Source organism: Sphaerodactylus townsendi, linkage group LG03 (genome assembly GCF_021028975.2).
Source record: "Sphaerodactylus townsendi isolate TG3544 linkage group LG03, MPM_Stown_v2.3, whole genome shotgun sequence".
Lineage (NCBI taxonomy): Eukaryota > Metazoa > Chordata > Lepidosauria > Squamata > Sphaerodactylidae > Sphaerodactylus > Sphaerodactylus townsendi.
In genome coordinates this window covers 110,315,588-110,339,708 of record NC_059427.1, presented here as the reverse complement: position 1 = coordinate 110,339,708, position 24,121 = coordinate 110,315,588, and the positions used below count along the sequence as shown (strand labels likewise).

The following is a 24,121-nucleotide window of genomic DNA, read 5'->3' as shown; positions in this document are numbered from 1 at the left end:
TTAAATAAATACTTTGGTTAGAGTTAATTCCAAAACATGTTCACCCAGGATTGCAGGCTTCAATTATAAACCACATGGCATTGGAATAGGAGTAATAATGCCCTGGGTTCAAAGCAAACAATGCTTTTCGTGAAAGGAATATTGAAAGAATCGATGTAAGTCTATTCATTTTATTCTGGGATAAGGGAGGGGGTTCTTGAAGATGTTCCTTGACTGTCCTTAAACCATCCAGGGTAGCATTCTGTTTCCAAGTGTGCTCTACTTTTGAAAGCTCGTAGCATGAAGTTAACTGTCTCTGTGTTCCCAGCAGCTGGAGCTATCATAGCTCATAGCTGTTGAAAGCTGCTGTCTATTGTCCGAGTGTTATTTTTGCTATTCCTTCCATTGTACATGCACTAATTAAGCATTTTCTTCTCCCTTTGCAGCTGTACAGTGTCTGGATGGTGACAAGCCTTGTGAGAATGGTGGGACCTGTGTTGTTTATTCCAATGGGATAGCTGCCTGCATGTAAGTGGTGCCTCCTTACAGTTTGAGCTATAAGCTCAAGTGATCTCCTTTTTCAACCTGCAGGTATTTTTGGAATTACTCAAACAGCATGGTGGGCGCAGTAGCAAAGTGGCTGCCACAAAATGGCTGCCACAGGAGGCAGAGGTTGCCACAAAATGATTGCCAACTTGTGACCCAGTGCAGATCCTTGTGCTGTTCTGGCAGCTGCTGTCAAATCAACAAATCTGCAAATGCCTTAGCAGATCAGGTGCTCTGGAGCAGCAGCAGCAGAAGGCCATTGCTTTCACATCCTTCATGTGAGCTCCCAAAGGCACCTGGTGGGCCACTGCGAGTAGCAGAATGCTGGACTAGATGGACTCTGGTCCGATCCAGCAGGCTCTTTCTTATCTTCTTAAAATTTTAAAAAATCTACACAGCCAATTATATCTCCCATAATCAATCAGAAGCCTTGCTGGGATAAAGCCCTGCAGTCCTACACATGTCCTAAACACTTGGCAGGTGCCAGAAAAGGTGTCAGTGGGTGTCATGGTGCATAGCACCACATTGCGGACTTCTGATCTAGTTCTTTGAATATGTTGGGGCTGGGGGGGGGGTGTCATTGCTTGAGGGAACAGCACAGTCTGGGAACAGCAAATTTTCATTGTGGAATATTGTTCTTTGCATTTGACTAAGAGAGCAGGTTAATTTGTTCACTGGTGCCAGAATAGTATGGGGTGTGTGGAGCCTGGAAGCTCTTTATAGACTATAGTGTGAGATCAGTGTTAGTTGCATTCAAGGAAAGGGATGTACAGTGTCTTAGTCCTGCAAGGTCAACATGCTGTGTCAGACATCAGAGTGAGCAAAGACTGAAGTACTCTTCTCACCTACAACCTGCTTGGGCCTGTGGAAACTGGGAGCTCTTCCTGCTGACTGATGCAAATTTGGCTTCCTCTCTGTACTTTTGAAGTCTGTGACACTGCTGTGGGTGCTGTGAGTAATTTCATCACATCATCCAACTGCAACCAGTGTTGTGGACTGGGCAGTGTGCTAGACTTGACTGTGAGAACATCAACCACAAAGTTAATACACTGACTGTTAGTCAGTCAGCATCTCTTAGCCTAAACTATCTCATGGGTTGGGTATACATGGAGTTTTGGCATATACCCTGCTTAAGGGTGAGGAGAATAGGTGTGTGGTTGATGCTGCTTGTGGTGTCAGAGCTGATTCTGATAGTACGCTTATTGCTTTTTTGTTTGTTTGTTACATTGTTTGTTTGTTTGTTACATTGGCAAAGTCTGAAATGGGGAGTTTGGCACATGCTTATAACAGAATTAAGATTTCAGCAGTAGACTGCATTTGTGCTGAAGGTGTTGTTAGTTGAGTCATACGGCCTGAGGTTTTCTAGTTCTAGTTCGGCTGCGTTAGATGTAGATGGGGCTATTTGGTGCTGGGGTTCCTGCTCCTAATTCCTTCAGTTGCCTTTCCAAGGAGCAGGTGTAAAGAACTAATACTGCAAGTTCTGAGCTGCCTGTGCTGGAATCCAGGACAGGTGGATCTGCCTGCAGCTGCCACACCCAGAACAGGTGAATCACCGGGAGGCCCGACACCTGGCCTGGATCCCTGGATGGGATGTGATAGGACATGAAAACACCACCGATCAGCTGTAAGCACTGTTGTGGAGACCATAGCTAGTGTGCCACTGTCCGGTACAGAGATGGGCATTTAGCCAAGCCTTCCAAGGCTCAGCAATGCTGGTGAAGTTTCCACGGAATTTATAATATAATCTGCAAGGGATTTAGGAAGGAGGAAGAAAAGGGAAGAGAGCTCCTGGCAGCATGGTCTGAAACCTGTTGGACAGGTTGGGTGGGGAGACCTGGGAGTGCCCAGAGCTAAAGAGAAAAGCACAGTCCCCTCCCCTTCCCCCCCCCCCCCACTAAACACCTGCAAAGAGGCCTCAAATAGGTTGCTTTTTGGCTTCTGTGGTCTTTGTGATGCCAAGAGGTGGACAATGGGTGGTTCCTGTTTTGGTTTTGCCTCACTCTCTATCTTCCACCCCCACCCCCCTTGTTACTTGTGTTTTAGTGGCGAAGGTGGGGCTTGGATTAGGGTTTGTTTCACGTGTTTCAGAGGGATGTGAATAGCACTGCTTGAGAAATGGGAGGTGTAGCTACCACAAAGGTTGTGTAAGAAAGAAAATTGAATGCCTCTGGATCTTAATGGGGGTGGGGGAATGGACTTGGAGGGAAACCAGAATGTGACCTGGTATGATACATAAGGATGTGTGTGTTGCCTGAATAAAACTAAGGCTAAAACTAAGGAGTGTGTGTGTGGTGGAAGGTGGGCAACTGAAAACATGCATGGTCGTGAAACAGGGAACACAGATGCTAATTTGACATTTATTGTATTAACTTGTGCCTTTTGGCTGTTATATTTTTTGAAGCGTGTGTCTGTAAGGAGAGAAGGAAGATAGGGCTTTAATAGCTTTGACAACTGTGGTATCATGCAGGAATGAGAGATGTTGCACTTCATAAATTTCACCCAACTGCATAGATATTTGGGGTACAGGATCCTGGTTCTCCTTTGAAATACATTCAGTAGTTACAGACATAAAATACAATATGTATAACAGTTAACAGATAAACCACATAAAGGTCTTAGTTTGATTCAAGAAATTGTTACTGATATACCCAGTTCTGAAATGAAGCAACAAACTTAAGACCACCAGCTGAGAAAACAAGGGAAAATAAGAGTTGAAAACAGAAATTATCAATATTGTACTAAGCAAAAATAAGTTCTTATCGACTAGATTGTTTGTGTACACTTTGCAGTTTTATTGAAGAACACCATACAAAAACCTGCATCACCTGTTTACTTACCTAGGACAACAATGGGATTATTATATGTATCACAAGCACCTTTAATCTGCTCCTGCGCTTTGAAAATGTTTGTCTCCAGTTTGCTTTTAAAACATAATAGATCTTGGTCAATAGTGTAAGAGTCATAGTAACTGTGGGTGAACTTAGCGTCATATCATTTAAACAATACATAATATATCTTTCAAAACCATATTATCTCAAGTTTCTCCAGTCATAATCAGTTTTCTTCTGGAAGATAATAGTGTGTCTAATTCTGAATGTCCCTTTTTATCTCCATGGTCCAGAATGAAAACATCCTTTTCTACTCTCACATGCTCGCTTATTTATTTGTTAGTTTATTTAAAATATTTATACTTTCAATCTCCAAAATCTGTCCATAACATAAAATAAAAACGCAATTTAAAGTCATTTAAAACAAATGTGATTTCTTGAGCTAGACTGTATTCAGTTGCCCAGCCAAGTTGACATTAAGTCTGAATGTGTTCAAGAGTGGCTTGTTGCTGGGCTATTATGTATCCTTCTGCTTCCTTCTTGGGAAAGGTCCAGTGCAGGAATATTGATTTAAAATCCTGGTTAGGAGTGTGGCTTAAAGGAAGTTAGTTTTCTCTCCTTCCTGAAGCTGGGATTAAACCAAAGTTAGTTTCAAACTGAAGATTTTTCCATTGCTCTCTGGGTGAGAAAAGGGAACCAACAGAGCATGTACGAACTTGGCAAAAAGCAGTGTTTGTGCACATTCAGGCACAGTGTCAGCATTATGGGATGTTTGAATGCAGCTTTGATGTGTATATTTCCGACAATAAGCCAGTTTCCTTCACATGCTGCAGAATCTGAAATAAGAAAATAAGGAATAAGAAAAATCTGAGAATTGTGTGTGTTGGTAGTATAATAGCTTCAAACTGGGAATTATTTTGCGTAGGTATTAGAAAACATTTTTAGGGAATAAAAGTAAGCTAAAAATATTTTTCAAACCTCAACATGAAAGCATAAACCAGTCTAAAAGAGAAAATATCTCATAAAGCACTCTTTTCCTCCCCCTGCTTCTTTTGGACTTTAATATCTCCCTTTAAAGATGTTCACCATCTATACGAAAACTTAGAAGCTGAGCGGATTTATGCACAAATTTTGCCACTATCTCTTTCCTGTTCCTTTGCAACTCTTCTTTAACAATTCCAGTCAAGTAAAGCAAATTTAGCATTTTTGGAGTGGGATGGTACATACTTTCAGACTTACAACTGTAACTAATATGTATATTTATTATAATTGAAGAATATTTTTTAACTTTTATAACTCTGTACCTCTTGCAATAGAGGGCTGTTGAGGTGCTTTAATTTGGCAACCTTCTATTGGCTCAGTCTGAAACAGTTTAGCCAATTTAGGTTGCAATTTCGTGCCTCTTCTTTGAGATTAAATACCATTCAAACAAGTACTTTCTTCTGAGTAAATCTTCTCAAGATCAGGGCTGTAAGATTTTGGCATTCCATATTTACATTATCAGTAGCTAGATGGAACATGCACATTACACTCACTCTGTAATCATTCGCTGGCAGTCCATCAGCTGCTGAGTTCAGTTCATGGTACTGTCTATCTCCGTGGTGGCGAACCTTTGGCACTCCAGATGTTATGGACTACAATTCCCATCAGCCCCTTCCAGCATGGCCAATTGGCCATTCAAAGCCCCTATGACCTAGGGATTGTGGACTCTGCCACGTTACCTGTTTGCTGCATGTGTTGAACAACTGTTGCTGCATCGTTTTCTATTATATTTACACTCTGTATTGTGTCTAATATACTACGTTTATTCAGATTCCCATATCCCTAATATATTGCTTACTGGATGTCTCTTCATGCTGATTGTATCTATACTCTGCTTCACAGAAAGATGATAGTTATTATCACTCATTTTTACGCTATTTTGTGCATTATTGAACATGGTACTTTGATACAAGAGCATTTATGCCAAAATGTATTTTAACTTTTGAATTGATGAGGAGAGCAGGGATGGGCCGGCACTAGGACCCAGGCAGAGCATTCTACAACAAAGACAGTCCAGCATGCTTTTTTCTGCTTTGGAGGAATATACAACCTACTATCATCTTCATGTGGAACAGAGTATATTCGCTCTGTGTAATCTGTTTTGAGCCTCAGGGACTTAGGCAGCCTATATAAATATAGTAAATAACTAAAAACAAATTCCAAGACCGAGATCTGAATTCCTCCATCCACTGGCCGGCCCATCCCTGCTCTCCTCATCAATTCAAAATTATACAGTGCCAGACACACCTTGCCATTGCTTGCCATTGATGCCATTGCTGTACCCTCCTGAATCAGGTATGATTTCTTTGTAAGTTTTGATGACTGATAGCTAAATCTTGGGAAGCTTATCTTTTTTGTACTTGCTTTCCACTAAAGATTGTGAAGTGTCTGTGTAATTTGCTTCAGTATTGGTGCTCAAACTTTGTTTCCTGTTTCTTAGTTTTCATATCTTGTTAAAAAGTAAAGATTCATGTATTTGGTATATTCATATACCATCCTTTTGTTACTCAAGGCAACTTAGATCTTTACAGAAATACAAAATGACACAAAGCAGGACAATACAATGACTACATTAGCGGAAACCTTAAAATTAAAATTGAGGCCCTTATAAAATCATTCACAGCAAAGACTAAATCAAGGCAGGGAAAAACGGCAGAAAGCGGTAAAGTTGCAATAAGAAAAACAAAACAAACCCCAAAGCCTGGCATTAAGACCATTAGCTACTGAGAGGACTTGACCGCAGATGTCATTCACATTGTGAGTTTACTTCAGCAATACATTTGATTGGGATTCATATGATTACAGACAGAGAAAAGAAGGACATTCCCACAAATACCCCTTTTTTTCAAAACACAGAATTCCTGTTTGTATTGGAGTAAGGGGGGGCAACTACCCATGTACCTCCCTTTTCATGGCTTTATGGTAAGTTTGGACTGTATTTCTTGGAGTTCTTGCTTCTATTACTAATCTGTGAAGCAGTACCACCCATAATGGCCATTTTCTCCACAACTGACACAATCAGGAACTCTAGAACTCATGACTTTCAATACAATTGCAGTGCCAACCTTTTAGGAATAGACTGTCAAACTGCACTTGACTCCATTGGTGTAATGCAGTTAATAACATATAAGGCTTTGACAATCCTGTCTGCATTGCTTATCTTACATTTCTGGCTGTGTTCCTACTAGGTGTTCTGCATCTGTGGAGCTCTTTCAGAAAGGTTAAAATTTCCTTGGTCAGCTGTTCAGGAGATGAAGCAGTGGACTAAATTCAAAACTTCTTTCCCCCCTTCCCACTATGTGTTATATGCTGCCTGCAGCTGTATGACTGCTTACAGCTGTGGCATTAAATGACCTCAATTCAGACCTTTCATCTTTTCAACATAGCACTTGCCATTTTCTTAATTTTAAAAACTGCTAGAATACAAAATTCATATATTAATATATGATTTTTAAAAGAATTTAGCAATTGTTCAGACCACTGTTAGTTGTCTGAGGGACATTTCCGCTGCATTAAATGTCCATACTGCAGAAGGGGCCAGTCAGCCCCATCCAAGGGCTCTAGTGGCTGGGTATAGCGCTGCTGCCATGCTGCCTCTAGAGGGCTTTCAGGTGACGCGGGAAGTAGGAAAAAAGGAAAATTTCTGGGGCCCCTGAAAAGCCCTCAATTGCACAAAAAAGGGGGTGACATAATTCTGAGGCCTGTGCTGCGGTGTTCCTGGCAGCAAAGACCAAATGGAAGTCAAATAAAGTCAGCTCCATCCCCAGTGATGTCCTGCCATGTTCCCCCTGGTCAGACACTAGTGTAGCTTCCAGAGTTTGCTGCCACAGAACTGTGGGGTGGCTGAATGTTGATGTCCTTGACCTCTCTGCTGGGAGGGGTTCCCCTTTCGCTGGTGGAGGGGGCATCTAAGCAGCACTTGACCCCCCCCTTTTTTTGGATTGGGCCTTTTGTGTGAGATTGGAACTCTAGACCCAAATTTCATATGGTAGGAGTTTGTATTGTCAGAATCCTTGTTGGCACTTCCTTGCTGTTTAGTCCTGCACTGCTTATTGCTTTCTTGGTGTTGCTATTACACCTGATGAGGGTTTGCAGGAGTGCTGAGAAGCAATACAAAGTCAAATTGCTGTTTTGTTCATGATGTCACAATCTAAAAGAATTGTTATGCAATGTGGAGGTTCAGAACAGTTTCGGGCACAACGCAGACAGAGGGTGTGAGTCACTTGTGCTCCTCTTGTCCATACTTCCTGTTTAACATTCAAAAAGGAAGCTTGTGCATCAGTCCAGTGGTGAATAGCATAACTTCCACAAGCATGTGAAGCTCAGACATCTCATTGTAAAGAGAGATACAAGTTTCCTCTTTGGGCATGACTACAGTAAGCACAAGAAGAGAGTATCAGGGCTATCCTATTATACCTGTCCAAGCCCACTGTCTTTACTGGACTTAGAAGGGTGTAACTGCTTAGGATAGTACTGTGAGTTACTCCCTTCCCCACTACATCTGAAATGGCATCTAGTTTTCTTACTCGCTCCTTTTATTGGAAAACCAGGTATACGAATTGGATTTTTTTTAAAAAAATTACAGTATTTTATAAGTTGCAGGGAGTTTTTTTTCCCTGTTCCTAGAACCAGGAAAGTCCCGAACTCCAAATTTCTCTCTCTTCTCTGCTTTCTGGTACAACAGCCGCAAGCACTGCAAGGTAATCTTTCTAACTTTTGGAGTGCTATTTGCAGATGTAGTACTGGAAATTGCTGTGGCTGGCTTTGAGATGAGGAGCAGGAGGAGGGAATTCTGCAGTCCTCTTCCCCACAAAGTGATGGAGAGTAACATTTTTACTCCTTGGAAGGATTGTTACAACTGTCCATTGGCTTCATATTAATGTATGTTATCCATTTTTTGGGGGGGGGGGAGGGGATGCACAGCAAATAACAAAAACCTTTGCCCATATGGATTGTGTCGTACCTGAGAGGAGTGTACATGTGTTCTATTTAGGCCTTTTCCAAACATCAATACTTTTCCATGGGATCACAAGTGTTGCCATTGCTGCCTCTGTATAGCCCCACTCCCCTTATTTTGTGTGTTCCAGTTCCCATAGTGGCCATTCACACCCATCCATGGGGTGGGGAGAGCTTTTTTTAAAGGTAGTATTTTGAACCTGTAGGGACATACCAATATATCATCATAGCAATATACCTGTTGCCAATAACTTTTTAAACCCTCAAAGAAGCTCCCTGATAGTTTTTTGGGGGGGAGGGGGGAGGGGGGAGGATGGTTGTTGTGAGCACTGGGGCAGGGAAAATGGCTTTGAGTATAGTGGTTAGGAGTGGCGAACTCTGTTCTGGAGAACTGGATTTGTTTCCCCACTCCTCCACATGAAACCTGCCAAGTGACCTTGGGCTAGTCACTGTTCTCTCAGAACTCTTTCAGTCCCACCTACCTCATAAGGTGCCTGTTTGGAAGGGGAGGGGACAGAAGGTGATTGTAAGCCACTTTGAGACTTCTTATGCTAGAGAAAAGGGTATAAGAGCCAATTGTCCTTCTAGACCAGGAAAATCCATTCTTGCCTACTAGAGTTGCCATTGCTATGCCTGGCAACCAGCTAGAGAGTTGTGGGGGCAGGAGCAACATCCCAGAAGAAAAATTAACAAGAAAAATGAAGCCTCATCTGTTTACAGCATGTTCATATCGTAGAGTTCTTGGCGATTCCTAGAGGTACTCCAAAGTGACAAAGGATGGCTCTAGGACTCATTGAAAATTCTGTGACAAAAGAAGAAATTTTTACTGTAGAGTTTTTGCTGAAAGCTGATCTTTGTCACTTCCAATTAGCTCTAGGAATCAACCAGAATTCTATGATAAGAACTTCCTGTAAGCAAACAAAATCTTATTTTTCTTTTTAATTTTTCGGGGCTGGGAGCAAGGTATCCTCCACCCCCTCCAGGGGCTTGTCAGCCCTATTCCCCACACACTTGACAGCCAGACCAGCTTGGCTGTGATTTTTCCTTTAACAATGCAGCAAAACACGCTTGGGAAAGATAGCAAGAAGAAAACCCTGTGATGCATGTAAGCACTACAATGCAGTGGGGAAGCAGCAAAAAAACCCAAACCCATTCCACAACCACATGGGTAGCAAACTACCCATGTGAAAACAGTGCTTGTATTGTCAAGCACTGGTCTCACTTGGCTAGCAAGGTTTGAGAAAATGTTTCCAGCTCATGGCTTGACAGAAAGAGCCTGGTATTTCCCTGCTACACCCAGCAAGCAGGGTTCTAGAAATTGTGATGGTATACCTTGGGATGGTATACCTGAGAATACAATGTATGAACTCATTAATACTGTCAATAAACCCAGGAGCCCAGGGAAGGAAAGTGGGAGGCTGGAAGATTCCCTGCATTCTTATTTGCCCTGTGGCTGTTCTATTCTGATGACTTTATTCAAATTCTCTTCAGTGAGTTGTAGTGGGAAAAACTGCTTTCTCCTTTGCTTGGATGGGTGTGTGAATGTCTTCTTGTCTTTAGTTGTCCAAGAAAACTTCCAAGACATTTGATTCTGGCATGTAGGCCTGCTATTGCTGCCTGTGCAGGCCTGGGGTAAGGGCTGAGTCACAGAGTTTGAGCGACATGTGCAGACAAAGTTGATGATTCACTACCCCAGGGGAGAGGTATAGAAATGAAGTTTTCCTCCTCGGATGTAATCTCAGGGACACAATGCCAAGGCTTGGCTCCCAGTGCTGAAAGAAGAGGCTTCTTCTTTGGGGCACTTAGCTTCCCCAGATTGGTAAGAGAGATTGCCCTCATATTGCCCAAGGGCAAGAGGGAGTGCTGAACAGATGAGCAAGGTCTTACCTTTTTATACAGGGTAATGTTTTGCTTCATACCTATGTACTTCCTCTGTGCCACTGATAGTCTTTCAGTAGGATGCAAGAACTCTCCATCTATTGCAGTCTAGTATGGACTGGCAGACAAATATGAACAAATATTTTTGCTTGCTGAGATGTACAGTTGACTTGTCAAAGGCTATCTATTTTTTCCCAGGGCCCAGTATATCCTATATTAAATCATCATAGTTTGTTGTCAGCATCCCCCCTTCAAGTAGAAGATACTTTAAACCCAGCTATTCTGTTTTGGGGGAATTACCAGTCTTCCCAATGAAAACATTATATGAAATGGTTACAAGAAACTGTGCCAATGACCTCTGGTCTGGTTTCTTCCATCATAGAAACCACTTGTTTTCAAAACATCCTGTACCCACAAGGCTTCATTTTTAAGTCCTATAAATTCACCCCAGCTGGAAGAGGAAAGCAGGCATGCCTGCTGCATTTTGTCTGGGTCTGAGGTGTATATAAGGGAGTGATCTGAATGTGACTTGGAGGTCTGGACCTACCATGACTTGTGCAGACTTTGGAGTGTCTGACTGAGGATACATCTGCTGCTGTGGTTTAGTTGAGCAGAGGAAGTGGATGCTGTGGAAAAGTAGTTCCATTGTCAAAGTGGGTGCAGTGTTTGAGAAGAATATGTATGGTATTTTTGCTGGTATTAGTTCCTCAGTTAAAGTATTCAAACCTTCACTATGTGGATTTGTTTGTTTTTTTTAAAGGCTTAATGGATTCCATCCGGACAAGAACACTTTTCTGGAAGCTTACACAAAAGGAGTTAGATTTATTTTGAAGTTAGAATTCAGGGTTTGGGTAAATAAGCACTAGTATAATAATTCAGTTGCTAAAGAACAGATTAATCGCATATTATGGCTAATATGTTAGTTAATCAATTTGCCTAATGAATTTTTGAAATAAATTCAGACAACACAGACTGCAATCCCAATATTTTATGTGCACCTAGAAGAGCTGTTTCTGATGGCTCCTTTTACAGGGCAGGCTTCTCTCAAGGGTTGGGTGCTGCTGGCACCTTTCCTCTGAGGTGACTGTCCCTTGTACAGCTCCTGAAGTCTGCAGAGGGTCTTCTCTTCTCAGTTACTGTGTGTAGATGCTGGGCCCCTTTTCTGGGCTCCTCCCACAGGCTGAAGGTGGAGATCTCTCTCCATGCCTCCCTCTGGATTTTCAGGAAGGATCATCTCAGCTTTCAGACATAGCCTCCACTGGGTTCAGACAGATCTCTCCCCAGCTGATGATTTTGAATTGTCCCTCTTTAACGTTTTCTTGTTACTCTGGGTTAACTTTTAGTTTTCCACATCTTCACACAAAATTCACAACCCATACTTTAGATTTAGGCTTCTGAGAAACTGGTTAATTGACAAATCCCTGTAGCAGGGCTGGATTTTTTTTGCTCACTGAGCTGCGCATCTCATTTGACAGCAAAGAGGTGTCATGTCGGATATTCTTGTTCCATGTCTGATCCCTGTTTGGACTGCAAGGCCCTGGCTGTTGTCTCAGCCGGTGCCCAGGACTAGCTGTTCAGGCTCAGGCCAGAAGAACAAACAGGCTTTTTGTGTTGCCATGGCAATTGAAGACTGTGGGCAAAGGGTGGGGGAGAGGGATCTGGGGAGACAGCATTTACAGGGGCAGCCTGCTGAGCCTGGATCAGGGGACTCTTTGAAACACTCCAGGTTGTCCAAGGATTAAGGAGAAGAACTGTGTAATCCACACCAGCCCTCCTTTGCCACCCATCACCTTCCTGTCTCTCCTGGAACCAAACTAGTGGAGTGTCAAGATGAGCCTGTTTGCAGCCAGTTGCCAGAGCCTTCCAGAGCGATTTACAGAGAAGAGATGAGAGAAATGAACACTTGGATTGGCTGTTCTTCCTCATTCTTTAGATTTGTGCAAGTTGCTTTTATTTTAACTGATTTAATTAAAATTGGATTGCTCTTCCAGGCTTGGGCAGCATTTTTCCTTGCTGGATTGTTTATGTGTGGGCCAATGGTAAGATATTTCTATCTACTGTTCTGGGTAGTGAGACTATTCTGCTGGGTGAGAAGCAGCTAAAGCTTGTTGACCTTGTGGGTACACTCAGAGCCCTTCGGGGGAGGACATTATAGAAAATTAACAATAAATAAATAAATAAAATTCTGTCACATCATGATAACAGCCACACAAAGTAGAACCCGCCATAAAATTGCTGCCACGACTTAGCTTCAATCACACAGTTACAATCCTTGGGCTGTAGTGGCAGCTGCTGCCAAAGCAACATCTTCAAAAAAAATCAGTACAGCCAATCAGAAGCCTTGCTCATCAAAAGCCCTACCTGGCCTCACTCACTTTCTAAAATTACTTATTGGGCACTGGGAAAGATGTTGGCGGCTTCCCTATTGGGGAACCCCAGACTAGGCACTCATCCCCAAGCGACTTAAATCTACATTCCTTCATTGGAAGCTCAGACATTTGTTTTAACAGGATTCTGCAACTGCTGCCAGATTCAATATTTGTATGTATATATACTTCACTTTTGGATTTAAGAATTGTGTATTGCTTTGTGTCCTGTAACAATACTGTACACTGTAAAAGAAGTTGCCGAAACCATTAGGTAGTAATTATAGATGAATTGGTCACTGTTACCATCCCTCTGTAAGCTAGACTTCAGTTCTGCATCAAGTCATACACATTCCCAACGTGTTAGCAGTGCTCAATAGTGTGAGGTTCAGTAATTTGTTATATGTATAAACATCTGGTCCTTCCTTCAGCCACACTCAATTCCCGTCTTCACCCTGTGTTTTGCAGTGAACTCTGCTGATGAAATTTTATACTGGGTGGGAAGTAGTCTTTTCTTAGATCTGCCTAGAATGTGGTGGTGAGAGGAAATGGTTGGGTAGGACCCTGAAAGAAGGCCAATGTTTAAGATACCTATTTTCAGCTGGGCAAGGGTGAATGTGGGCAGATACATTTGCAGATGACAGACACAAGTGAAGTACACTAGTGAGAGAGTTGTCTTTAGGGAATTGTTTCTCAACAGAGGAAAAAGTGGATCACTGTATGGAGCTCTATAGTTGCTTGGGTGGGGCTGCTGAATCCTACGAGGTCGGATGAGACATTAGAAAGGGGAGCATGGAGCCAGGTGAAAGTTCAGACATTAGTTCATCACCTGGGTGTGACAGTCTCTGTATCAAGAAGCTACTGGGGTTCATGGGTGTTCAGGGCTTCTTGCGACAGTTCTTTTTAGAATTGCTGGAGCTGGTGTCATTTCAGGTTGGAGCCCGTTGGAGATATATCTGCATTCTCCTCTTTCCATGCCTCCTGTCTCAAACCATTTGCCCTACGCTCCAGCATCACATAAAAGCTTTGCAATGTTAACTCCCTTGCCTACTATCTCCCAGAGAGATAAATGTAGATGGGGTGCAGCAAGGGAAATTTGAGTGTCGTAGGAGAGTATTAGGCTGTTGCCTGGACATGTTCCTCTCAAAGGCTTCCAGCTCCAACTACAGTCCTCCACTATCCTGCGTGTAATTTCTCCACCTTGCTCCCTTCTGTTTTCCATGCACCATCCCTGGCAGTTGTAGGGTTTGGTACTTCAGGTTCCAGGGTGTCATTAATATACTGTGGGCATAGAATGAATGCCTGATGTCATCCATAAACTCTCTCTTTCTCTCCCTTTTCTTCCAGCTGCCAGCCTGGACTGATTGGAGAGCACTGTCAGTTTCAGGATCCTTGCCACCAGTCAACCTGTGCCAATGGGGGCTCTTGTGAGAGTACCCTGCGTGATGGCACAGTGCATTACCAGTGCACCTGTCCCAAGGGCTTCCGAGGTAAGGACCCATAGCATGGTGGATTGGGAGAGAGGGCTGCCCGTAGAAGTTCTGGGGGAAGGGCCTGTTGCTCAGTGGCAGAGCAGCTGTTTAGCGTGCAGAACGTCCCAGGTTTGATTTCTGGCATGTTCAATTGAAAGGATCAAGTAGATATGGAAGACTTCTGCCCTGGGATCTTGGACAACCGCTCTCAGTCTGGGTGGACTATACTGGCTTTGATACAGTGTAGGGCAGCTTCATGTGTGTGTCCTAGAAGCTTTTTTCTCCTGATAAAAAACCGACCCACTGTGGGAAGACCTTCAGAGTAGGTCAATGCAGACTATTGATGAGAAGTGGGCTTTCTAGGGAAGACCTAACATCCTTCCAAACCTAAGATTCATTAGGTTTTTCATCTCCCTTCTTCAGGTCAGGACTGCTCTCTGCTTGATGCCTGTGCCACCAAGCCATGTCTCAATGGCGGCCGCTGTACTAACTGGAATGGCCGTTACAACTGTACATGTCCATCTGGCTACCAGGGCCGGAACTGCCGGAGCGACGTGGATGAATGTCGAGTGCCTGGCCTGTGCCAGCATGGGGGCACTTGTCTCAACACACCTGGCTCCTTCCGCTGCCAATGCCAGACTGGCTACACAGGGCAGCTCTGCGAAAGCATCTCTACACCCTGTGCCCCTTCTCAGTGTCTTAATGGGGGCACCTGCCGCCAGACGGGAGAACTCAGCTATGAGTGCGCATGCTTGCCTGGTGAGTGAACAACTTGTGCAATTCGTTGTTTAATGTTACTATGGGGAAGTGGGGAGGACTGCTGGATAGGCAGATTCAAGGTGAGAAATCCATTCGGAGAGTTAGGTGATATAGAGTGGCCCTTGGGATGCAAGCCAAACTCTCCGGCTTGTTATGCTGTGCTGCATCTTATTTCTCAGTTCTCCGGACAGGAAGCTCATGGGAAGCTGTTGAAGGCTTTGGTGAGGCAGGAAGGAAGCAATCCAGGGGGAGTTGGGAAGAACTGGCAGATGGCAGCTGGAGTCTCTGAAGCTGCAGCTTTGCCTGTGTGACTCACAACACTTGGGACTACCTGCATAATTCTGTTCCAAATTGGGTTTCTTTGTCGCTGCTGCTGTGGTTGAGTTGCTGGGAAAGCTTGAGCCTGGAACTTTAAAAAAACTTTGAGACCTGATTGCACAGTATAGGTGTGGAGTTTGTGGATTTTGCCTTTCCATGGTTACCAACCTGGCTAAATTTTCTGTCCTCAGGGTTTGAAGGCCACAACTGCGAGATCAACATAGATGACTGCCCGGACCACATGTGCATGAACGGTGGGACATGTGTGGATGGGGTCAACACCTACAACTGCCAGTGCCCCCCAGAATGGACAGGTACTGACATAGTCTGAGAACCCGAACTTGATTCAGACTATCTAGAGTTTTGAAATGTGGGGGAGGGTGTTCTGGCTTAGATGAATGTCATTTCCTTTCCTTGTCGCTGGGATCCTGGCTAAATAAAAGCCTCCAAGTCAGGAGTTCTGCCTGGAGTACAAGAGTACAGTTTTGAAAGAATTGCCTTTGTCCTGCTCGTGAACTGGGAGCTCATGTCCTCTGTTCCTCTTTTCTGTAGAGTTTCTTTGTGAATCTTAGCAAGGCAGTTTTTCAGTTGATGAGATTTGGGTATTTCTAGCCTTGGGTATTTCAGGGTGAAGAAGAGCAAAGGGAGGTTGGAATTGGGAGGATGAAGGAGGGAGAGAGAGAGATAAGGTGCTATTGCCCTAGTCTGGAAGATTTCTAATACAGACAGACTTGTCCTCTGTTTGGCACCCTAGGCCAATTTTGCACTGAAGATGTGGATGAATGCCAGCTGCAGCCCAATGCATGCCACAATGGAGGCACTTGCTTCAATACAGATGGAGGCCACTCGTGTGTCTGTGTCAATGGCTGGACTGGAGAGAGCTGCAGTGAGAACATTGATGACTGTCAGACAGCGGTCTGCTTCCATGGTGCTACCTGCCACGACCGTGTGGCTTCCTTCTACTGCGCCTGCCCTATGGGCAAGACAGGTAGCTGGCTTCTTTCTCACATAATGTACTGATTTTGTGTATTTTTTGTTCTGCTCAGCGGATGCATAGCAGCATTTAGAGGATGTGGACAGTATCGTGAAAAGAATAGAATGGGTGGATGGGACATTGGGTAACATGAATGGAGTGTCTTTGTAGAAAGGAGGAAGGCTGCCCAGCTGATGTGCAGAAGTCAGTATTGCTCCTCTCACGAATCCCTACCGGTTTGCACTTGCTCATGATATGTAGTCACCTCTCATGGCAACTTTCTTCTAGGCCTCCTCTGTCACCTGGATGATGCCTGTGTCAGTAACCCTTGCCATGAAGATGCCATCTGTGACACCAACCCAATGAATGGCCGTGCCATCTGCACCTGTCCACCGGGATTCTCAGGAGGAGCCTGTGACCAGGATGTAGATGAATGCTCCATTGGTAAGAATAATGCCCCTCTCTCATTTTTGCAGAATCAAAAAGGAAAAGTGGGAGGACCACCACGCTACCATTTGGATGTTCAAGGGTTTTTTGAATTGGGCCCTAGTTGGCATGTTAGCTAGTAAAACAATTTTACAGGGACTGGCCTTAACGGGAATTCTTTTCTCATTTTTTGGCTGGGTTTGTCCTTTATTTTTAATTTTTTATTGTATCATTTGAATTTTACAGTTTATAATAATTTCCTTCTTCATACATTTTCAAACAATACATTTTCCCCCTTTTCTCCCTCCCCCCGTTTCATCTTCCTCATAGTTTTGTCACACAAACAGCAGTAAGTTGATTCTCTGTAGCCTCTTCTCCCATATTTCTTCATTCATTCGAGCTTCTTTCATCCAGGCTGGGTTTGTCCTTGAGGTGAACATTGAGGAGATACCATTTTGACCCAGTTGTGTTCACTTCGTGTGCCTTTACCATCTCTAGGAGCCAATCCATGTGAGCACTTTGGCAAGTGTGTGAACACACAAGGATCCTTCCAGTGCCAGTGCGGGCGTGGCTACACAGGTCCACGGTGTGAAACAGATATCAATGAGTGCCTCTCCATGCCTTGCCAGAACGATGCTACTTGCCTTGACCGCATTGGCGAGTTTACCTGTATCTGCATGTCAGGTGGGTTCCTTCAGTCATTGGAGCAGAGTGTCTGAGGTGCAGCCTCTGGTTTTGTGGGCAACGAGTGGGAGGGAAAAGAAGGATGGATGGGAAGGATAGGCAGGCATGCAGCTGAACGTGGATGTCAGAGACCTGGGGTCAAATCTCTCCTGCCTTGAATTGCTGAGTGAGCTAAGGCAGTTCATTTCCTTGCTTCAATTCACTGTCAATAACGTGTTCCCGAGATGTTGTAAAGCTCTGTGTAACAATGTGAAAAGAGCAGATACGGTTTTGAAAGCTGGCACTTCTGAGTCATAAAATGTAATTGAAACAGAGTGGACGAGTAGATTGTCATGGCAATGGCCATGGTGTTTAGAAGCGGTTTAATCGGAATCTTCCTGGCTACACTGTGTAGGTGGTTAGTATTTTCGGTTTAAATGGAAAATGCTATCTCGAGTCCATGCAGAAGGATTGTGTAGTGGAGGAAACCAACACTGTGAATACTGAGCTGTTCACATACAGCTAGAGAGGAGTATATACTGCTGCCATTCTCTTGCCTTCCACCTTAGTGACTGGGCAGTGCTTCTGCTGACAGCCTTTCAGAGGTCCTCAGGTGCAGTTATGGGGCTGAGACAAGTATTGAGAGCTGCATGGAGGAGTCCTTGGAAAGTGACGGATGGGTGTATGGCTATCCCCATTGTGACTATCCAATGGGAACTGGGGTGCTGTGCAAAGCAGTGCAGTGTTCATACAGACAGTGGGAGTGCAGCATTGTGCCTGGAATATTAATGGTGGGGCTGGCCTGTCGGGCACTGTGAATTCGCTGTGCTTTGTGTTTCTGTTACCCCATATGGGGAGGAACATTCTCCTTGCTTGCTTACTCATTGGCTAATGCTGGCTGTTTTGTGAAAACCTGGGGGAGGGGTGGGTCCTACTAGCTGGGAATGGCTTTGGACTAATGGTTAGTAAATTTGGGTTAGTGTTGTTTTTCTGCTGCAGTTCAGCAATGCAGTGTCCTGAAACCAGTCTGATTAGGATGCAATGAGAAATATGGAGCACTCAGTCTAGAGCCTTGATAAGTGGCTTAAGAAATTTTAGGTGGAATGAAATATCTCAGTGTTCCCTCCCAGCCAATCCTTTTTTTGCATCCACAAGCTGGGCAGTTTTTGACTGGGCCATTAGCCGTGCAATTCTGCGTTGAGTTATTGACTAGCGTAAGTCTGTGCAAGATCTCACTGTTGCCATTGCAATATTTTTCTCACACTATATACCCTTGCGTATTTACCCCTAATTTCGTGAATCCACATATGTATTAGTCTCTTGTATTTAATTCTCGCTCTCCTGTGGTGTGAACTATGGTCCTCATGGTCTGCAGGTTGCTGCAGTTTCGGCTGTCCTCTCCTCTGTCTGTCTCAAATCTCAGCCCTGTTCATCAAGACAAATAAAAAGTGTCACTCGTCTGTCCCAAGTCTCCACATGGCCCCATCAAACCGTAGGCCCATATGATCTTTAGGACTCACCTCTTGCCTCCCTCCTGTGGGTCACTGTAACCTCTGACAGAGTTCCCAGCACTGGTTATTTTGTCAGTGGGGGAAATGGGGCTTCTCTTTCCATCTCATTCATTCTTCCAAACACTTCTGGAAAAGACAAGAAGTGCGCGCGTTCATTGTCGATGCCTGCATCAAGAAGATTCTCTAGGCGGTGAGATTACAGATTATGCACTGTATCGAGATGCTGTATCATTATCATTTTAGATTTTGTTATGTTCTCTCCAAGCTTTAGGCAGCATGGTTCTGGTACGCCAGAAGAGGCGGGATGGAGCTTCTTCATATGTGCTGTTTCTAACTCACTAAATTGAAGTAGGAAAGAAGCACATGTGTTGTTATGTTGGACATAAGCCTGAGTGTTTTTTCACCTGAATCCTGTTATTGGAAACTGTTCTTCGCATTAGCTACTAGTCATAGTATTCAAATATAAGCCTCTACATAGTGTTGATTTGTTTGGTTTTTCTTGCATGAGAGTGTATATTGGGTAGGAAAAAGGTAATGGATAAAGTGGCCCCAGGAACCTGGCTGTTTATTAGTTTCTGAGGGGACAGCAGAAGTATGTGCTGTTTTAATGGCTGTGGTTTTTGAGCAAACTTTACACATTTCACTGCAGCCTTTGTCCATTTTCCAAGTGAGAACATTCTGCCTCTTCTGTCACTTTGCTTTGACAGTGTTAAACATGGAAAGAAGCATGCCTGGAAGTGTGATTTAGTCCCACTTGGAAGCTTAGATCGCTACTTGAGGGCAGTTGTCTGCCAAGATACTCCGCAAGTAGCCAAAGGAAAGGATTGTGCCTCAAAAGATGTTTGTCATACTGCTTAGCGGCAGACTCTTCCTGTTTATTTTAATAGATTATTTTTGTATTTATATTCTGCTTTTCTCCCTGGTCTGGAACCAAAGCAGAAACATACTTTATATTTTTATAGTTGCTTGGAAGGGTAAATCTTGAAATGTGGCATTGTGCCTTAAAGTGGAGTTTTTCTCTTTGGAGCAGCCCTGGCTGGTATTTGTAGAGACTGGCAGGCAGACTGGTTGTTCAAGCAGAACTGGATGTCTTGCAGTGGGCTTCCATTCTTCAGTAGTCTGCCCCTCACTTACCCGTGCTGTCTCTTTCCTGTGATTTGCCTTTTTGATGATGATGATGATGCCATCTTGCTTTTGCCATCTCCATAGCACCCCATTGCTTCTACAGCAGGAAGGCTGCCTGTACCTTGTCATTAGAGTACATTCTTTGTTTGCATGCTAAATCCTTAGAATCTCCAACTACAAATTGGATTGTGGCGGCAGCAAGACAGGGAGATGAACTCAGAAACCTGTGGCTAATCAGAGTAGACAGTGCTGAACTAAAGTGACCAGTAGCCTTGCTTGGTATTAGACATGTGAAATGTATGTGTATAATGTTGTGAGCATGTGAGCAAGAATAAACTGTTTTACTTACACTCATCTAAGTCCATTCAAGTCAACAGGTTTAAAAGGGTGTACCCTGTTTGAGATGTTTGTTAGTTTCCTTTTCTGTCACTGGTTGTAATTAGTGGAAAGGGTTGTGCCTTTTGTATTTTGGTCAGAGCATGAAAAGAACCTTTGTTTTACTGCAAATCTGACATTAAAACGCAGAATAAACTAAGCAGTTACACAGATTATGCAAACTTTTAAAATTAATTAATCAAATATGATAACTGAGGCTCCATTCATTGTCAGGCAGATTCCGCATGGGCCAAAAACAGCACAATATAAATGGTGTAAATGACACTGGCGCGGCTCCAACCTGTTCGCACGGGCAGCCTTCCCATGCCCAGCAAGTCCTTGCCAGGGCTGCGAGGCTTCGCATGGCGATGCCGTACAAGTGTGTTTTTTAAAATCTATTGCGGCTGTGCAGCTACATAGCCACACAGAACTGACCCAACATAGGGGACATGGGTGCTTGGCGCAATGATTGGCCGGCCTCCTTGAGGATGGGGTCACTGGCAACATCTGGCAGAAACCGCCCCAGCAGCCAGTCAGTGCTTCTCAGTCCCTCCATGGCCCTCCCCTGAGCCAGGGCGCTTTCAGTGACTGTGCTGTGAGCTGCTCGGACAGGAATGCAGCTGCAGCTATGGAGCCAAGAGAGCTGCTGGAAGCGGCGGTAGCCCTCGGTAAGCGCCAGAGCAACCAAATGTGGGCGGCCAGTGTCCGAATCACACGAGAACCCCTCCGTGTGCAGGGGTTGCTGCTGCTGCCATCCCCCGTCCAAGCCAGCCGCAAGGGCACAGCCCCACTGGCTCGCAAGACAGTGCTGGTTTTCCCTGGCATGCACCCCCCAGACGCTTCGGTACTGGGTGTCCCCCATGAGCTTGGAGTGGTGGGAAAAGTTTGTCTTGCAAGTCTGGGACATTGAGCATAGGATGGCCAGGAGCCCATTCATATGCCTCGCACAGATCCTCCGCCCATGCCTGAAGCGACATGACACTAATATGGGGCGGGCCATCCCAACTGAGAAGAGGGTGGCCATAGCACTCTGGTACCTGGCCAGCGCCAACAGCTACAGGGAAGTGAGGTAGCAGTTCGGCATTGGCCTGGCCACAATGCCAGAATGGGTCCCAGAGTTCTGTGTGGCTGTGGAAGCTGTCCTGTTCAGCAGGGTGATCTGGTTTGGCCGCAGGACCGAGGAGGTAGGTAGATTCTCTGGTCTGCATAGGTGGACTCTCTGGTCTGCGCAGTGCATGGCCAGGCCCGGTGGTGGGTGGGGGGCAGGGCGGCCAAAGCTTGGCTCAGCAGCCATCCCCGACTGCCACTCCCCAATCTGCCCCCCCATCCTGTGCAGGTAATGGCTGGATTTGCAAGCCTGCGTTTCCTGCATTGCATTGAGGCCATAGATGGCTGCTATGTCCAAATATGCCAACCCGAAGGGGCCCCTGGCCAATACATCAACTGCAAGAACGTGTCCTCCATGCTGCTAATGACGACCTGTGACCACACAGGGAGGTTCTTCAATTCAGAGACAGGCTACTCCGGCCACCACAACAATGCCTTTGTCTTCCAAGAAACACACTTCTGCCAAGCAATGGACAGGGGCACCTACATTCCTGGCAGCACCACACTAACCATCAATGGGGTCACCATCCCACCCTTGGTGCTCACAGATGGCGCCTTCCCCATGCGCAAGTGGCTAGTGAAGCCATACTCCCCCCCCCCCGAGAATGACAGGGAGGCTCTCTTCAACAAACGACTTGAGCAAAGCCAGGAATGTGGTGGAGCGTGCATTTGGGCAGCTGAAGGCCAGGTGGTGGTACATCCCGTCGTGGGTGATGATGAGGAGGACAGAGAATGTGGCCCCAATCATAGTGGCGTGTGAGGCCTTGCACAACATCTGCGAGAGTGACCCGAACTGCACGCCCCTGCTATCACAACTGATCGAGGAGGAACCAGAGGAGGTCAAGATCACAGTTGACTCCCTTCGCAGCTACAGAGCCTGAAATGCAGCACACCGGCAGGAGGGCTGGATTGTCAGGGACACCATGGCCAGGTACTGTATGGCCAGGCATCCTGTACCGATGCGAGGGGCCAAGGCGCCCCAGCCAAAGAAGCTAGCACTGAGGGGGACTGCAGGCATTCCTCAGGCCATCTAGCCATCCCAGCATCACCACCCCCGGGAATAATGGCGGCGATGGCCAGGATGCTGGCCCAATTAAGCACGCCTGTAATGGTTTGGCTTCCAATAAAAGCGACTCAGAGAAACAGTGGAGTCCATTGTCTGTCGGGGGGGGGGGGGGGTTCGTACCCTGATCCTAGCAGACGCCTGGGAGTGGGGTACAATGACCAAGGCCTGCAGTGGCCCAGAATCCTAACAGGACCCGCAGTCATGCCTCTGTCACGTCGTAGCAACGTAGCCACACAAAACTGTTAGATTTAAATTGGGCAACTGGCCAGGACTCCAGACGACACGCCAGGCCTCCAGGCCCCAGACAGACGATCCGGGAGAGCCATGGCTGCTGGTGGCGGGGTGTCTTCTGGCAGGAGGAGGAGGTGGCCCTGCTGCTCTGGACAGTCAGGGTGAACCATCTCACCCTGCTGCTCATGGGGATCACCCACCTCCCCAACAGGAGGGCCTATGGTGTGATCTCTCAGGCCAGGGGTCTGCAACCTGCGGCTCTCCAGTTTGGCCATGCTGGCAGGGGCTGATGGGATTTGTAGTCCATGAACATCTGGAGAGCCGCAGGTTGCAGACCCCTGTCCCAGGCACTCTGGGAGAATGGGTTCCCCAGGACGCCCCACCAGGTCCAAACAAAATGGAAGGCCCTGAAGTAGGTATTCTTCGATGCCATGGAGGCCTTGGGGGCGGGGGGGCATCCAAGCAAGGTACCTCCCCCCAACTACCGGGAGCTGCGGCAGCTCTGGCAGGAGGTAGGGGAGCTGCGATGGGCATGCTGCTGGCTGGAGGGCGAGCTGCCTCTTCCCCCCTCACCTGTGACACCTGGCTGTGTTGGGTTCCCCGTGGACCATCCACAGGCAGTAGCGCCTGGCAGGTGAAGTGCATCTCTTCTTTCCCTGAAGGTGCGACCTCACATCGGCGGGCACCAGTGCCGCCCGGGGATTCCGGTCAGTCCCATGAGGCCAGCCCCGCAGAGGCCAGTGAGAAGGGCGCAAAGGATGAGAGCACCTCTGGAAAGGGTGAGATGGTGGTAGGGAGGCATGCCCATGTAGGGGTGGCATATTGCACCTGCCAGGCACCCGGCCCTCCCCACCCAGCCTGGCAAGACCCCCCTTCAGATCTTCCCCCCCTTCAGGCCCCCCGGCCCCCAGGGCAATCCCCCAAACCTCTCCCTTCATGCTTTTTAGGGATCTCCAGAGAGCCAGCCCCACATGCCCAATGGCAGAGGCTGGACGAAGCCACAGGGGAGAGGCAGCCCCCCATGCCAGCCCAGGAATTCCAGGACAGGTGTCTGACTCTCTGTAAGTGCAAGTGCTTGTGTGGGGCCTGGGTGGACTGCATGCCCAGGACCCCAGTAACCCCCCCTCCCTGCCTCCCTTGCAGTCGGCAGCTTGCACCATCGGATGCGCCGGTTGGAGCTGCACACCTGGAACCTCTTGAGGCGGGTGCGGGCACTGGAGAGGGTCGGCCGCCACTGACAAAGAAGAACCAGGGCCAGCACCGTGAGGAGGGCCCTCCAGGGACATCACTGTGGCTGCTGTAGGGGGGAGGGGGCATTGAAACTGTTGGGCAATGGGGGCGCTGCTGCTGTTGGGCGGTTCTGTTCCAGAATAAACGTTCTCCATTTCTTTAACCAGTGTTGCCTTCTCTTTCTCCAGGTGACTGGCATGCGCCAGCCTGCCCCCCCAACCCCCCACCCTGCTAGGATGCTAAGCACCCACTCCCCAGTCCAATGCCCTA

The 24,121-nt window shown here is 46.2% G+C and overlaps 1 protein-coding gene across 1 annotated transcript in view; it reads left to right on the top strand.

Annotated features, from left to right (window-relative positions):
• Positions 1 to 24,121, top strand: part of NOTCH3 (notch receptor 3) — an 81,713-nt gene that overhangs the window by 24,539 nt on the left and 33,053 nt on the right. Inside the window, 7 exon segments of the mRNA XM_048490062.1 lie at positions 426 to 507; positions 13,943 to 14,085; positions 14,491 to 14,826; positions 15,336 to 15,458; positions 15,899 to 16,132; positions 16,406 to 16,561; positions 17,042 to 17,227. Of these exon segments, the coding sequence (XP_048346019.1) occupies positions 426 to 507; positions 13,943 to 14,085; positions 14,491 to 14,826; positions 15,336 to 15,458; positions 15,899 to 16,132; positions 16,406 to 16,561; positions 17,042 to 17,227 (1,260 nt within the window).